Source organism: Gambusia affinis, linkage group LG03, assembly GCF_019740435.1.
Source record: "Gambusia affinis linkage group LG03, SWU_Gaff_1.0, whole genome shotgun sequence".
NCBI lineage: Eukaryota > Metazoa > Chordata > Actinopteri > Cyprinodontiformes > Poeciliidae > Gambusia > Gambusia affinis.
In genome coordinates this window covers 12,356,655-12,374,708 of record NC_057870.1, presented here as the reverse complement: position 1 = coordinate 12,374,708, position 18,054 = coordinate 12,356,655, and the positions used below count along the sequence as shown (strand labels likewise).

Genomic DNA, 18,054 nt, shown 5'->3' with positions numbered 1-18,054 from the left:
CTGCTCTCACATTTTTTAGTGTCAGTAGTAGGGTTTTTATATATATATATATATTTGTCTGCCAAAGACTCTTGGCCACTTTTTAGCCATAAAGTGCGCAGTCACAGGTCTGTGGTAACCCACGGTGATATGTGGCATTCACACGCTAAAGGCAACAGCGTTGAACGAAATAAACTGGTCCTGTTGGCACAGTGACTAGGAAGACGAGATGATGTCAGCGCCAACAGTCAGTGTCGCACTTCGCGTTTGTTTGTGAGCTCAGGAAAGTTTTGTTTGGCTCTGTGACCTCATGTGGATAGTTTGATCAGTTCACATCATCATCATCAGCTCATGTATGTGTATCTGTATGTATTATTAAAAATGAACAGTAATATGGCAAAAACAGCTAATAAAAACAGTCTTTAAATATGTAATAACCAACTTTGAAATAAAAATAATTAACCATAAGAGATGTGACATAGCTATAGACTAAATAATTGCTTTCAGAAACATCCAAAATGTCAGCTGCTCTGAGGTCTTAAGGAAAACATTTCCACAGCTCAAAGGTTGTAAAAAGCAAAAGATGCCTTTTTCTCTCCTTTCTCATATCAGTGTAAGAGTTGAGAGAGTGAAGGACATACAGGCCAAAAAACAAATATGATCAGCACCTTAAAATCCACAGTGATGTGTGGCATTGACACTGTAGACGTCATTGTTAAGGTGTTACAATAGAGCACTTTAATTTCAGTCCTGAAGTGGACAGGTATCAAATACAGAATCTGATTCAGCTGACATACAAAGAAGCTGGGATTGAGCTGTTATTCTTTTAGGAAAGGAGAAAGCAGTAACCTGTTCTGTAAATTTCAAAATGTTGTACTCATAGGATAAAATGTGATACTCTTCTGGTTTTTGATTGATGAATTCAACAGCTTTCCATGAGATGCTTAAAGCTTTAGACAGTTTAGTAACGTGACCCTGCTCTAAACATCTCCACAACTTTATCCCTGACCTGTCTGCTGCGTTTGATTAAAGCCACCAGAAGCTTCTTCATTTTCCACCTTCATTCTTCCTGCCAGTGAGAGTTGGATGCACTCAGGGACACTCTAGCACAAAAGCTGCAAGGAGGATAAAACAATTTAAAAGGTTCGTCGCAGTTTAATAGATTCCCTTTAGATTCAGATTGCCCTTCGCTTCAGCCAGGTCAACCTCTAGGATCAATATGCGGGCAACCTCTCTTCTGTGAAAGGAAATAAAAACATGCACTTCCTGTAGTTGAAGATTGGTTTTCATCAAATGTGCAGCTTCAAAGTGCTGGGCTGCCGAAGTTTGACACAGGAACAAACAGGGATTTGTAAAAGTAGGAGACGGCGAAAAGCCCCAAAGCTAAACCGAGTGACTGAAGATATTGATTAAAAAGAACGTGAGCGCGGGACTTTGTTGAGATGCTGCTGAATTGTGAGAGAAAAGGCTGTAATCGGTATTTTGTGGCTTTGAGTGTATGTGTATTCTCTGGAGATGTCTTAATTCATGCAGCTGTAGGGGGGCACTGGTAAAGTTTGTGACAGTGGGAGATATTACAGACTGAAAGAGAAAAAAACGTAGGTAGAAAATTTGCTTATGGTAGTAAAGACTAATGTTTGTTTGCATAGAAAATTCTGCTCAGAGTGACCAAGTACATAATAAAATTACAATTCACAAGCAAGGGTGAGTATATCTCTTTACATTTATGTAAATGATACATCTTCAGACAAGTCTGCTACATGCAGACTACGTTATCACAACTCTCTGGCAGCATTGTGGTTCAACTTTCTGCTTCTAAACTCACAACCTCAGCTTTTTTTTTTTCTGTATTTTTTTTTTCAGGTTTTCGTTTCCATTGTGTGGTTGGAAGTTATTAGAGTGTTGGTCACAGCTGCAAGGTGTTGCAGAGTGGTTCTTGTTTTCTTCATGCCGTGAACTTTCCATTCGAAGAATTTTCCATATTTACTTCATGTAGCTGTAAAGCACACCTCCCTGCTGCTAATTACGGAACATTATTAAACAGTTGCAGATGTTACAGCTGTGCATGTGTGTGCATTTGTGCTGCAGAGTATCCAGAGCTCTGCGTTTACTGAACGCCGTAAAAACGGGTACTGGTTTCCAGCTGCATAGTTAACGGAACTGGTCTGAGCAGCTAATCGCATTCAACGTTACGCCGAAAATAACTGACCTTTAAATCTAAAGGCTGCAGCTTTTCCTCCCTCCATCCGCCCTGTTTTTTCAAACGTACATCTGTGCTTCACCAGGCTGAATTAGAAGGAGATAATCAAATTTCCACAGCAGCGCCCCTCATAATGTCCTCGCTCTGCCTATAAACCTTTCCTCGTTATGTCAGCAGCCGTCAAGAATATCAACAACGAAGAAACGGTAACGGTTTTCATAATGATTTATGACCAACCCGCACTTTCTTTATTTAATCTTTATCTAAGAATAGGATACCTGATATGTGTGTGGAAATTTTTTAGGAAAAAAATCACTGACGTGTCAGAGCCATACAAGATTTAAAGGAAGTGATTCTTTTTCTTTTTTGATAATATAAAATGTTTCATATCCATCATAATCACTTTAAGAGGTCAGGTAGAGTAATGCTGCATCAACAAGTGCAGTAAAGGTGTATTGTTTTTTTGTTTGTTTGTTTTTTTATAGTGCCTCTTGAACTTTTGTAAGGTTTTGTCACATTACAAACACAAACTTTATTGTATGTTATTGCTGTTTTATTAAATAGAAACAGAAGGCAAGGCATAACTGTGATGTGAATGGAAAATGATACATTTTAACAAACATAAATCTGAAAAGAGAATTTGTGTTCAGTCGTCTTTTACTCTAATACTCTTAAAAGATTTCAATTGCAGCCAATTGCCTACTTACTAAATAAAGTTTGTATCTGTATATTTTAATATAATTTAAATTCTGATGTTCTATGAAGCACTCTGAGGTTTAAAGCAGTGGCAGGTTATGAAACATTGACAAAAGCATTAAACATCTCACTGTGTGAACTTCATCACAAAATTAGGAAAAGCTTCCAAACCGTCTAAGATCTCCAGACCATCCGCCTAAACTGGGAGAACAAGGAGAGAAGGGGAGCAAAAAGAGCTCCACAAATCCACAACTTAGGCGAACGAATCTACCAGGAACAACTATTAGTTGTGAACTTCTTAAATCTAAAACTAAACAGTGGAAAAAAATTAACTCAACTCATCACATGCAACTATTACTGGGAATAGTAATAGTTGCATGATACATCTTGCAACTATTACGTGTGTTCCCTCCCCACATGTTGGTGCCTGCTGTGGGGAGGCTTCTTGGAGCTGGAGCAGGGAAGTTGGTCAACTCTAATGGTACTGAGAATTTGTGGCTTAAAAACTAATTTATAGACACGCCCTCTGTCCAATTTAATTGGACGTGAGGTATTTTGGATAGAGGAATGAGCGAAGCTGTTAGAGACATGCCACAGAAGACTGAATTGCAGCCAAATGGGGATCTGCAAAGAACTGATTCAAGGGGGCTGAACAGAAAATGCAGTTATTTGTTTTTAATCCCTTTAAAAGCCACATGTGTTTGTGCAACGTGTGAGTAGCTTAAGAGGCTCTGTACATCAAATACAAGTTAATGTTTTTCCACTTTCCTTTCTATAAATAGTTTATACCCATCATGATATTCAGGTATGATTCTCTACCCCAGATGTTTACATTCCTATTCCTTATATTTTCCTCCAAACGTAAGGATTCGTAATTTACAAACAACAAGAAGGAGCTTTTGTATTTCAATTCATGGGGAAAAGTTAAGGAACAAGTTAAATGAGGAGTTAAAACAAAGACAAAATTTAATACAATTTAAAAGGAAATATAAGATGTGTGAGAGATAGCACTAATGTAAATTGAGGCTAATGCATGTGTGTGTGTGGGTGTGGATGTATATGCTTAGACAAATGTAAACCCAAATAAAATGACAAATTGATTAACCTGTTTATTTTAATTTTTGATTGTATTTATTAATGAGAGTCCATCTGAAAATATTGTGAGTTTATGAGGTAGGAGTTCACAAGTTTCTAACTTCTTCCTGCTCCTTTTCGAGCATGTAGGGATTACTGTGGTAATCCTTGTTCTTGTGCTATTTTATACTACTATCATATTAAAAAAAGCACAGAAAAAAAAAAACGCCTTCCGTGTCCTCTGACCTTTGCTCAGCATCTCTGAAGTCTCCTCTCAGTCAGGGAACTGTTATGTAACAGGCCTCTGGTTGTAGAGCCTGGTTCTCAGGCCGCGCAGCTGATCTGTGATAATCACCCACATAACTTAATGTGCTACCAGACTTAAGTTCACATCTGGCAGCTTTTGTTTAGCATGTTTTATTTGATGATACAAAGGTTGGTTAATTTTCTTATACAGAAGGGATAAAGTATAAGAAGTTCAATTGCTTTACGGGCCACTGCACATATCCTCTAACACAAAAAAGATCCAATCAGCTGAAGGGTGTGTTACTCTGATAATTATGTTAAATCAGTGGTTATCTTTATACAGCATGGATTAGCTTTTTTTTTTTCTTATTTATTTTAAGTTTGAACTTTTAAACTGATGACCTGTGAGATCTTTCATGTGTTTTACATCTGTTTGCTGTTGTGCAGCGTTTCACAGTGTTCCCGTAAATGAGCACTTTCCAGCTATGGTTATTGTTTTTTCTTTCTGGTAATATTGACCGCAACTGGCTCTGTCGAGTTTAATTCTGTGTCAGAGACCTCCGGGGAAGATCTGTGACGTCGATTACTTTATTGGAGAGCTAAAGTCGCAGCTCCAGACTAACTTTTTGTGCTGGTTGCACTACATTTTTAATACCTTAAAACTCCATCTTAAAACATTTTTTCTCATTTTCCATGCCGATGTGTACAATAGCAAAATTAAACATTTTTTATCATGTTTTCCGTCTGCACATTTTAAGATTTGAGCTTAAGATGGATCATTAACAACTTGGTTCACCATGAAAGCCAGAAAGCGTACATTTTAAATTTAGCTTGACATACTGCATGTTTGCATGACTTTTGTGGTTAAAAATAGATTCCGTCTTTGTGCCGCATGTGTACTAAAACACGTTTACAGTTTGTTTTGGTATGTAGTGACCCTCTCAGCCGTCCGCACATCTTGATGAGTGTTGCGAAATGCCAGAAATACTTGTGGCATTTGGCGTTCTGGCGTTTTGTTGTAATTCCCAGCCCTGTGTTGGTTTCTGAGAAAATTTTGGTCATGACGAGGGAGTGGAGGAAACACAAATGCCAATGATGTCATGACCCACGGATGAAGTAGCCCTTTAACATGGTTAGGATAGAAAAGTTTCCTCTACAAAGTGTTCCAAATTATTATGCAAGTGATATTTTCTCAGATTTTCTTAAATGGTCAATGCAAATGATGGTCAGTATAATATTCGAGTCACGAACTATTACTATTAACTATTACAGTATAAATCAAATTTTACCCCATGAGAACAGTCTTTTTTTTTTTTCAACAATAAAAAAACTCAAAATGCACTGATCCACATTATTATGCACAGCAGATTTTCTAAACATTTTATGGATTATAAAGAACGATCATTCTTTGAATGTTCAGCATTAAGGGGTCACATGTACTAAAATCAGAAGCGATTTCAATCAAGAACATCTTAACGGACCGAGTTACATGTTAACATAGGATTGTGATGCTAACATGTAGCATCACAATTTGGAACAGGGTGTATGTTTATTATATGCAATACAGTTTTCTAATACTGATTTCCTTCCTTTTGCTTCACAGGGCTTGTATGTGTTTGCAGTGTATTTCGTCATGCACAACCAGTTATGTTGGCCGACTAAAGCGAGTTACACTGTGGAGATGAATGGCCACGACCGCCCTGATTCGACCTTTCCAGCCGGGGGACCAACAGCTGTGGGAGGCGAAATTAGCAAATCAACCCAGAATCTCATCAGCGCCATGGAAGAGGTAAACAGACCTTCATCTGTCATCTCAAATGGATAACACACACATGTATGGGCCTCCTTTTTAACAATGCGTAAAAAGCTAAATACTATAACTTTACACATTCATTAAAATTAGCCTCTAATTTGAATAATTTACCCAGTTTAGGAGAAAGCCCTAAGATTTATTTATTTTTTTTCCAACAAAATGACTGGTTGGCACTCTAGTACATTCTTTTTCCATTTTTCTTTTAGTTTTAAATTGGTCCGATTTTATGGGAACCTCTAATTAAATTTTATTTGCGTGGAGTAAAAACGAGACGAGAAACAGTGCCTCTCCTCTAGCACCACTATTTATTTTATTTTATTTTTATACGCTGGCCAATAGACTAGATGAGGACTCATATTTATTTATTCCTACGATTTATTGTTGGTGGTGTTTCTCCAGGCTTTTGAAGCTGGAAGGCTGCCTCGCCATCACCCTAATTCTTAGGGTATGAATATGAATCTAATTTTTATAAAAGTGCAGCTTGACAGAAGCTTCGCAGTAATTTCACACGTTCGTTTAATGTAGGAAGACAGTTTAGTTTGATTAAATCTTATTTTGCTTTATTTTCTCTCGTTGATTTTCTCCAATCTCTTTCCTTTTCCCATGCCCTCATTGCCATGGCTCCATTTGCTTATTGTTTGACGTGACTCCACAAACAACATTTCAGACTTCCTTGCTGAAAGCCTCCCTTCCCGTTGCCTCTTATTTCGCTACAGTCTGTACTTGCTGTAACGTGTGGATGTCTGTCTGTAAGTCCTCCTGACTCCCACATTGGTTCCTCCTCTGACCTTTGTATCAGACTGGCACATTGCACATGAGCCCGTGTAAAAACAATCTGTTCACACAGGCGTGCAGCACTTCTGTGGCAACTCTTCAGCGACTTTTCCCAAGAGAATACCCTATAAGGAGAGATGGAGTGAAAAATAGGGGGTGGCGTGGAGACGATGAGACTCCTGGGAACTCTCTCCTCCCTTTTTTCTTTCTCAGAGTCTCTCTCCGCTCACGTAATCGTGTTTTATTCATGAGAGCACACGCTGGCCTTCTGAGATTTGGCAACGACGTGGTCAGAAAAATAACAGAGCAGGCAAACAAGCCTTCAATAAGACAGTCTTATGAGTGAATTTAAAAGACGGGCTAGCACATTGTCTTATTTAAACAACTAATGGGCGCCAGCAAGTCTTCCTCTAATGAAGGGGAATATGGCACATTTGGGGAGCTTGGTGGTGCTTAATTCACCTCACAGGGAGGTTCTGTACCGGTCAGAACCCAGCGAGGCTTACAGGCTTGTGCAACGAGTACGCACGCAGTCCTGGACATATGAGGCGTTTGTAAGGACCACAGTTAAACAAGATGGAAACAGTCATCTGATGGAGATTAAACAGAAATAAGCTTTGGTCATTAAAAAAAAAAAAAAAAAAAAAATGCATTCCTTCTTTTGCTATGTTGTCGTATAAATATGACTGAATCTTCAAATAAAAAACATTAGACTTTTTTTTTCACCCTACTGTGCTGGAAATGTCCGTTTTTCAGGCTGGGTGGACTCAGTCTGAAACCCTAAACCCAGTGAGCCCAGTTGCCCCGAGAACGTGCTCTGACCCCGCGTGGCGGCCGGCATGCACTCTGCATGACCCTCACTCATCACAGTCATAATTATGCGGTTGACAGACGCGGCCATAGTGTGACTGAAACTCCTGCTTGGGTTTTCTCTGCTGCCGTCCCACCAAAGGTTAAAATTTGATGGGGGGTTTTTATACTTAAACACATATTTATAATATGAAAGAGTAAAGGTTTTGAAAAATATTGATAGCTATAATTTGAAAGATTTTTAATTTGAAAACATTTATTTTTTTTCAATCTGTTTTTAAGCAGCATTGTCAGTAGCACCTGTATGTATCTTAATTATTAATGCTTAATGATTACACATTTAGCAGATGTTTTCTTTTTCTAAAATAATTTACAAATGAGGATAAAACTGCACAGTTAATATCAAAGTTAACAATAAGTTACTTAGAGGGAAGACCTCTAGTCAGCTACTGGCAAATTGTTGAAATAAAGTGCAGAGAAATGGAGAGGATAGAGCCCTAGTATTTGATTAAACTTATTATGATAAACTTTAAATGAACGTCATCCTTTCCAGTATAGCAAAGGAATCACAAACAAAAATTTTATTTCAGTAGTTCTACTCAGTTTTTTAGCAAATACATTATGTTTTTCTCGCAAAGTGACCAGAACCACAGAATTGGTTCACCTGCTGTAAAGTCTTCCAAGCCCTTGATGTCTTTTGACTCATAGTCCTCTATAACACTTTACCAGCCTGGAGCACATAAAGACAGATAATTAACTTTAACTTTCCTCCTGGCACAATCTCTCTAAATGGTCCAGAATCTAGGGGGCTTAGTTTCTCTCCTCTCCTGTTCAACGCACAATTTCTATAGGATTTAACTCTGAAAAGATTATTAAACAGGGCTTATTATGTGTTAGATTGGCCACATACATATCTAAATGAGCATTTCTTGCTGAAATACCATCCATCCATTCATTTTCTCTACACCCTTGTCCCTCGTGGGGTCAGGAGGGCTGCTGGTGTCTATCTCCAGCTGACGTTCTGGGCGAGACGCAGGCTTCACCCTGGACAGGTCGCCAGTCTGTCGCAGCTGCTGAAATACTCTATTTACAACCCACTTTCAGTTTTCTGGTGGAGGCCTCCAGACATTTATGATAGTCCCATAAAATGTTATGGGATTTCTAAGAGTTCCTTGTGTCAGGTGAGAACAGCCTTCATAAAAACGATGTTGACACTTTGCAGATTTCAGCAGACTGGGAGCCATCTTCACTGCGGACCAGCATTCAGCCCACCAGCGTGTTTAAGCCGAGCCCTGTGATGGAGACGTACACCACAGAGGGAAGCTTCATCAACACCAACCTGGTCACCACAGACGAGGAGTCGCAGGACTTTGATGACCTCATCTTCGCCTTAAAAACTGGTGAGGATTATTGCCGACCGTCAGAAGTTCTGCTGAAATCGCTCTGGTCCACGCTTTGCAGTTTTTACCCTCCCATGTCGAAACCAACACTTTTTGAGCTCGGTGTGGATATATTTTATTAAAGTCCATCATCCTTTGGCTGTCTGTTGGTTTTGCAGTCGAGGTTCTTTGATTTAGACTCGGTCGCCATAAATGCCGTCAGACCCATCCAGATTATTTTTATAGCAGTTTAACTGTGATTAGCTGCTGGTGTTTTTAATCAAGGTGGACCTGCGTTATGCTCATTAGTTTAGCGAAAATGTCTCATTAAGCACAGCTAACCATAAAAAAACTGGATCAAAATGTTGTGTTGAATTATATAACACTTGGATGTGCTTCAGGAAACAGTTACTCAAGCACTGAAGAATTTCCTCTCTTAAACACAACTTGTTTTTTTCATTAAAACATTTAACTAAGTGTGTTCAATAAGAAACCCAATGCCCTTTGTAAATAAAATCACCTAGACCACATGAGCTTAGCCTAAATGAGAGCAGCATAATGAAACATTATGGTTCCAAAACATGAACATCTTAGTATGACCATCTGGTCTTTCACACAGTGTCTGTTTCATCAATTAATCTATTAGAAGGAGCTCTGATCTTTACCGGCTGAGTTTATGCTTCTCTGATACCATGGAAACAGTAGCTTAATGAGCTATGGGCTCATCAAGCTACAACACAAGCACAGCTTTAATCATTGTGATGCTTTCAGGGTTTATCAGCGCAGCGTTTTTCACAAACCTGAAATAATAAGCAGCTTGAGGATTTGAAGGTCACTCGTTGCAGAGAGTTTCTGCCAGTTTCACCTGAAAGGTTGTTTTTCTCTTCTGCACTTCACTCTTGCCTGGTTGATATTAATGTCTGGGCTGAAAACCGACTGGCGGTGATTCATTCTCATTTTAATATGCATGGCTTAACGTCCAATGTTACAGTACCCGAGTACTGAATGTTTACTGAATGACAAAGTAATAAGTAATCATGGATTGTTATGCTTTTCTTCATTGCGTTTTGAGAACTGATCTACAAGATTCAAGATCAGATTGTGAGCAATTTTATCACTTTTGCTTTCCGACACAGAAAACCTCACAGGCTACCAACAGATAGTACCTTGAATTCGTTGCTCTTGGGAAACTTTATTTTTTGTAGTTTTCTACGACAGGATGGTATGCCCTTTCCGGACATCAGATAATGCTTGATTACAGAATTATTACCACAATTGTTTTAAGTAATATTGTAATTATAGTTATTTTTAAAATTTGTCAAGTTGTTTGGAAAAAACAAATTACTGTGTCTATTTAACAGCCTTAATGACATTTCTCTGAAATATAATTTTGAATTAATTTCACCTTAAAATTATTGGCAAAGTAGTCACTGAATAACAACAAAGTAATGAGTCAGTGATTACATGCAAAGCATAGCTGTCTTTAGTCTTCTTCCCTCAGTTTAAGCACACACACCAAAGAGTGTTGAGGCTTCAGCAGGCTAAAAGCTTTTAGGTGTTTGCCTAATTACCTGACTGATGACTGGGTTTGATCAATGTACAAAGATGATACGTTCAGTGAAAGGATCTGACTGTTTGCTAAACATTTATCTGTTCATCCGCTTTTGTTGAAGTTACTGTTTTCAATTCTGTGGAGGAGAATCTGATCTTAAATAAAACAAACTATGCAGTCATCATCAGTTTGCGTTTTCCCTCTGTTGACCTGCTTTAGACATAGACCACTCTTTTATAATTTTGAAATACACTAACGAGGTTTTATTTTGTTTGAGACATGCTATCCCACATCAGGAAAACGACACCTGTAACCATGGAGATAGTCAAATTAGAAGTCCTTCCTGGCAGGTGTTGGGTTTTAGAGAGCTATGGGTGTTAATAAGTGAAGAAGGGTCAGAGGATAGTCTTACACAGCGAGTAGAAAAATACGCTCTGACTCTCCTGCCCTCCTGTTTGTTATGTGCTGAAGGAAACAGAGACGTGTTCATGTTTTTCACTCAGTTATCTCTGGGCTGTTTCTTTTCTCGAGGCGTCCATGCTGCCCTAAGCTGGCGTTTTGTTGTACCTTACAGGTGCTACAGAAGAACTGATTGACTTTAAAACATCAGCACTATAAATCTTTTTTTCCCAGTGTAGACAAGGCAAGGTTTCAACGGCTCAAAGCCGCGCCATTGGCTGATTTATGTAGAAATTAGGTTATTGTTTGAACCAGTCGTACGCTGCAGCTTTAACGGTGTCGCTGTACCAGCCGACCCAATCAAACTGAACGTACAGCTACAGTTCATCTCAGCAGCTCAGTCAGCAGGAAAGATAATTTGCTAATCGCGGTTATATACGAGGCAATACAAGACAGGGGTCAGCAAGCAGAGCTGTAATAAGGGTCTTCAGACACTTCATTTGGTAGTCAACCATTAACGTGCAAACATACAGAAGCTCACAAGCGTTTTTTTCATAAACAGACGAGTCCTCCTCTCTGTCCATGAAAGGACTTAATATATATTGCATTGTTCAAACAGTCTATATATATATTTAACCAGTCCAGATATATTGGCCTGTTGTCTAGTTTGTATGTTGCAGGTTTTAGTCCTTTTCACGGCAAGAGAAAAAAGTTTTAGTGGGTCTTAAACTGTGGTTTTAAAAAAAACAATCTCCATTTCAGGGTAGAATAATCTGGTTCAGGATCGAATAGGTTTTTACGGCAGATACAACTCAAAGGATCTCCACTCCTCATGAAGCAGATATGCATAATGATCGATACAAAAATCTATCAAGACGTAGTTTGATTTTCTATTATGATTATCATCCATCATGTATACCTGTCTATCCTTGCAGGGTGGCTGGTTCTTCTCCTGAGCAGTCGTTGGTACGGAGAGTTTATGTTGTGCTGCAGTGCAAAGAAATCAGTCTTAAAACTAATCAAGGCAATCCTTTCATTTGTTGACGTTTGGTAAATAAAACTGGCATTTTTTCATAAATTTAATTGATTCTATTTTATTTTATTCTATTACGAAAACACTTCCTTGCGAGTTAGTTACAAATCTTATTTATTTAGCCTTTATTTTCCCAGGTGAGCTCCAGCTAATATTACAGAATCTGTTTTAACAGGTTTTACAACACCATGTGTCAAAACCAGCCCTGTTTATTGATCGCTCAGTTCGTCAATGTTTTACCAGCAGGCCCACTACATGACTTACGTTTGACATAAAAAGAGCCTTCCTGTTCTCAATCAGGGTCCATCTGTCTGCTCTGTTCTCATCGTGTTGCTATGGCTCCTCAGGTACAGTAAAGGTACAGTGTTCTCAGTGATAAGGGTCATGTTACGTAACACCACAGCGGCACTAAAGGTACTCGCTAAACTGATGACACAGACATATGCTTTTCCGACTCGTGCGAAAATAATCTGTGCGCAACATAATATAGATTGGGCACCTGTGAGAATCCCTACAGCTGAAGCACAATTAGCCACGGTTTGCTTGATCCACTTTATCACCTCTATTTCAGGGACTGGCCTTAACATCAGCGATAACGAGTCCATACCTGGAAGCCACGACGGAGGCAGCGTTGCCAACTCCCAGATCGTCGAGCTGAGGAGAATCCCCATCGCCGACACCCACCTCTAACCCTCTCACTTCACACAGAGACGTTACAAGACAGTATTTTTATATTGTAAAACCTTTGCACTAAAATGTTTTTTTTTGGGGTTTTTTAAGTAATCAATCATTTTCATATACGTGTTTGATACTGTACATTGTTTTTACTGCACCTCTGTTCACATAAATACGTAAATGTACTAAATTTATTTTGTAAAAGTTTGTTTCTTTTTTTTATGTATATTTTGTTGACTTGTTTTTTGTTTTTTTGTTTTTTTTCTGTAGAGTCGGATTAATCGTTGTACCTCTCAAGTAAAACAAGTTCTGCTGCTGAGAATGGAGATTGTGTAACACTGTCAATAAATAATGCAGCGCATATTTTACATGAAGACATGCTGATCTCATTTTTGCAACTCGGAGGTTTTTGTCCCTCTCCTGAAGGATTACGTAAGCAGCATGCAGTTGGGGTCACTCACTCATGACAGACGGCTTTGAAAAATGACGAGCTCTGCGGTGGAATTTCACAGACTGTCCATCTTTGGAGTGTAAAGCATAAACGTAGAAATTTTTTGAAATTAAGATTTCAAGCTGATTTAAGTCCATGAAAGAGAAAGTTGACTTTTTTACTCAAAAAATTTAGTAAATTATCCTTAAATTACTTGAGCTTGGGGTTTTTTTGTTGTTGTTTTTTTTTTTTTACTTTTTCCAGGTTATATCTACAAACTTAAGAGGTCTTTTCTTAGAATTTATGTGAAAGACAAACACGAATCGGTGAAAAAGTATGTTTTGGTAGAAAGCGACAAAACATTTTACAAGTAAAAATCAGAGACATTTGTGTTAAACCTGCCTGAGTCAATATTTAGCAGAACCATCTTTCATCGCACTTAAAGGGTCAGCACTTTTGGCAGCGTTTCTCTACCAGCTTTGCATATCCAAATATTTTTTTTAATATATTTTCTGACTTCCGAACTAAATTACGTTTTCCCTCAGGTTAATCCTCCCACCAACATGTTTTGTGTTTTTTTGTTTTGTTTGTTTGTTTTGTTTTGTTTCTGAAGGAAACAAAAGAAAAGACCACATAGCTCCATTGAAAAAGCACCTCAGTAATTACAGCAACTCCAGGCCCGTGGAAGATGTCCAAGGTCATGATCAGATTACACTGAAGCAGGTAGGAAGATTTATGACAGGGACACCAGTGAGAAGTGTTTACTTCTACTCATGGTGCACTAAGATTACCTTCACAGGAATCAGAGCCATTTTTAGTGGTCCAAGATCAATGAAATAAATTGATCTTGCTGAACACACATTAAACTCTTTTTTTTTAAATCCTCATTTGAGGCAGTTTGACAGCCTAGAGAACAGGAAAAGGTTTAGTCCACCTTGAAAGGTTGGAGAAAATTTCTCATACAATTGTAAAAAGGAAAAGCAGACAAATCTGAGCACAGCATTAATTTATGAACAGGTCTTTTCTGTCTGGTTTTAGGGATGATTAAATTGTTTCTCACAGGTAGAGAAATGGTTCCCTACCTGTGTCCAGGAAACGTGCAGCACTAAGGAAAAGGAGCAAGTGCATCGATGAAGAATGTAGCATTCACCGTATAAACAGCAGCAGCCTGCTGGTTTATCTTCCCAAGCAGCAACTGTTCCAATGTCAGCGCAGGCCGAACTCTTTATGGTCATTTAGCATTTCCAAGAAACACTTCCAATTAAGAAACATGGTGACTTTGCAAGCTGATAAGTGCTATGCCTTATTTAAGCCTCATATCTAAATGACTGTATATATTTCCATCATATATTCATTGCCATGATTTGTTTTTCATTAATTAGAGATAATGCAGGCAACGTAAACAACACTGCAATGTTTGCAGAACTGCCCTTAGAGAAAAGGTCTCTAAAGCATATCTTACGGCATACATTAGCAGTAAGTTGTTACTTATGGATTTTGTGTTGGAGAAAGATCGAGTGTTGGACTGGAGACAAGGCTTATCATCTGAAGCTTGTCATGTGTAAAAGAACATGAACTTGCATGTTCTGCACGACTCTCATGTTGTCTTTGCTAGAAACGTAACACTCAGTTGCGCTTCAAAGTGGATTGTGGTTGCTGCAGAGAAAGACGAGATCTTTAGTGCAATTTCTGAAATCATCAACCCAAACAAAAATGGCAGCAATACACTTGATGACTCAAATCATTAAAAAGTATTCCAAGAGATACTAACTGTCTGCATGATTGTGTTTGCATCCATTTTTTAATCTTGAGTGATAGTGACAGAGACAAGAGAGCAAACAACCTGTTAAATCAAAATCTGCAACACTATCTGCTGCTGTGAACCCTGGGATTATGACACAGCTCTTCTGCCTCCCATTTTATTGCCACATCCTCAAGGGAAGGTGTGTCGAATTATGATCCTCCCACAAAAAAAAGAAACTGAAAAAGACTCAGGAGATCAAGTTTTACAGATGAGCAAAAATAGCTGCATTGTGATTGTTTGTATGATTTTATCGAGTTGAGCCAGTTTTTGTGACGATAGTCATTGTAAGAATCATTGAAACGGGTGTGAACTTCAGTAACCTGATAATTTTTTTTTTCTGTTACAACAATAGATAAATGCAATGGATATTACTAAGACTCCAAAATGTGTTTCTATGAATACAAAGGGATCAGGCTTGTTTTTTTTCCCCTGGTTGTTTTGCAAAACTATTTACCTGAAGTCTGTTTTTATTTTTTTCTTGCAGCCACAAACTTCACTGTACTGTACTTGATTTTATTTGACAGTCAAACACTCGGTAGTGTGCACACAATGTAAAGTAAAAGAAAAGAGAGATGAGGCGATTTCTAAATAGTCTGCAAATCATCCATCTCTCATCTCACCGTGTGTTGCTGGCACCACCATGCTTCTGGGTTGTTATGAAATCTTTTTCTCATATATATATATATATATATATATATATATATATATACACCATTATTTTGCACGTGTGTGTCATGTCAATGTGTTTAGTAACTACACAGCTACGTGTTGATAAGTTTGCAGTTGTGTTGTTTTGCTTGCTAGTAATCTTGCTTTGTCAAAATGTCTCCACATCTTTATCTCTGATTTATGACAGGGACATAAATCACCTGATGAGCTCCCTGATATTCATGAAGTCGTTTGTTCACTGGTGTTCTCCACCAAATGTCTGTGGCAAATACAACCCCAATAAAATGCACTGAATTTTAAAGAAGTATAATGTCAAAATTTACCAAAATCTTAATCGGCAGTGGGCAACTTTTCTAAAAATATGTTTTCACAAGTTTGCTAAAATTGTCATTATGCTGTGGCAGCATGGAATGAGACAGATAATCTGCGCCAAAAGCAGCTTTGGTAACGTGAGTTAAAGGGTTGCGCATAAATCTGACATGACACTGTCATAAACATGACGTAACACCCGTCATAAACACGAAGTCATCTTCATAAACATTTATGACTGCCCTTATGAAGTGTCAGTTGGTAAATAATAACACTTAATGCAACTTTCATTGCAACCTTGCTTGAAAAGTGTCATTCTTTACCAAATAATGCAAAGTTGACACTTTAAATGCTCTTTTAATGCAGCTTTTAATGCAACTATACATTAAAATTTTCATTATTCACCAAATGACACTTCATGACAACAGTCATAAACATTCATGAATGCTCCATGATCTTTTACACAGCCCTTCAAATAAAGTGTTACCAAAGCTTCTCTTGTGTCTCCCTGTGGTCCTGTTCCTGTGCTTCCATCTGCAGAGATGCACTCCTCAGTCAGAAACAGCCAATCAGAGCCAGGAGGAAGGTCTGTACTCTGTCGATCATGGTCATGTATGCGCTGTTCAATGCGCTAATGGCGAAAAACTGTAAAAAAAAAAAAAAAAAGTAAATAATTAATTAACTAATTAATTAAGCAGGAAAAGTGTTAATCTGTTATGCAAACTTGCTTGCACATCCAGGGCAGGCTCCACTGTGGGTATAGAAACCAGGTGTATTTCTGCAGATGGCAGTAGAGCCACAGAGAGGAGGCAGAGGAGCTTGATTTTTTCTTTTCACAGAATATGTGCCTCACTATGATTTTAGAAGCTGCTTATAGAGTTCTTGACGACAGAAGTTACTCTCTCCTCGTCAAACTTTATAAACCAGTGTATTGCACACTTGGCGCTTTTTCTCTCAAGACATTCCCCAAAAAACACCTCAGAGTAAAAGCAGGTTTGACCCAGAAGGAGCAGAAGCATCGTTCATACATGCAGAACTTTAATGATGTGAAGAGAGAACAGAATGGCTCCAAGAGAGTTGAAGTAAACAGGCTGACACTAGATTGGAGCGACAGGATGAGTTTGTATTTGTTTAGGTAATGTACCCAACACCACACAGCCCATCTGGAAGCAAAAACAGACAAGAAGTTCATTTGGGGCATGATGTAAATATGTACTTCTATCACTATGTCTGTGTGTGTGTGTGTGTGTGTGTGTGTGTGGGTGTGTGTGTGGACGTTATATTGCCCCTAATTAGCATGGGAGAAGATGACCTTTTCTGTGGTGAGATCAGAGTGCTTTTCTTCCAAGTCGTTTTGTCATTAACTGTCACTTAACTGTCAAGGCCAGCACACAGGTGTTCCTGACATCAACAACTACTTAAGGAGGATGTGTCAGGAGTGTCACACAACATCAAAGCTTTAAAGAAGCGTTTATTTTTTGATGACCGTAAAAGAACGTTGGATTTCACAATAACTTAGAAGCAAATTTAGATGGCCTAAGGTATGCTTCTGAAATAAAAGAAGCTAAACAGATAATAAAAAAAAAGGTCAACTTTTTCCACCAGAGACAACATATTATCAAAGTTACATATCTATCTTACGTCACACACAAAATAATTTGACTGTTTCTATTCATTAACGTACTTATTAAGGCTTAACAAATTATGTTTGGCAAACAGTAAGCCGAGCTAACTTTGATTAAGTTATTCAGAAATTAGATCATTTATTTGAGAACGTGGTGATGGCAGTGAGAAACCCAAACCCAGATCAGATGACGTGATATTTCACAATGTCCATGCAGAGTTTCCAGTAGTCAGGCAGTATATGAGAGGATATCTGTGTGCTGTGATGGAATGGCCTGCCTTGGCCTGTTGATGTAAACGAAGCAGGCTGACACTCTGACCCCTCTGGCTTCAACTGCACAGAGATTTAAAAAAAAAAACTAAAGTAAACAAAAATGTAAGGATTTTTTTTGTTCTGTTGTGGTTTTGAGGTCCATATTTTATAATAGTGTGTGATTCAGCAATGGTGAGAAGTAATGCAGTCCATTTTGGAGCTGCCGCCCCGACGGACCAGAGAGTGTAAATGCTGGATTGTGCCTCGCCGGCAGCAGTGGATGGAGTGGTTCGTGCCTGCCAATGACATTTGTCATGTTATCACTATGCTGTCTGT

General features: G+C 38.5%; 1 protein-coding gene across 1 annotated transcript in view; it reads left to right on the top strand.

The window, feature by feature from the left end:
- The window catches only part of adgrv1 (adhesion G protein-coupled receptor V1), a 110,031-nt gene extending 96,870 nt beyond the window's left edge, over nucleotides 1–13,161 (top strand). The window contains exons 93-95 of the mRNA XM_044111880.1: nucleotides 5,799–5,984; nucleotides 8,815–8,992; nucleotides 12,527–13,161. Of these exons, the coding sequence (XP_043967815.1) occupies nucleotides 5,799–5,984; nucleotides 8,815–8,992; nucleotides 12,527–12,645 (483 nt within the window). The 3' untranslated portion in view covers nucleotides 12,646–13,161. The remainder of the gene's footprint in view (nucleotides 1–5,798; nucleotides 5,985–8,814; nucleotides 8,993–12,526) is intronic.
- The last annotated feature ends 4,893 nt before the right edge of the window (nucleotides 13,162–18,054 follow it).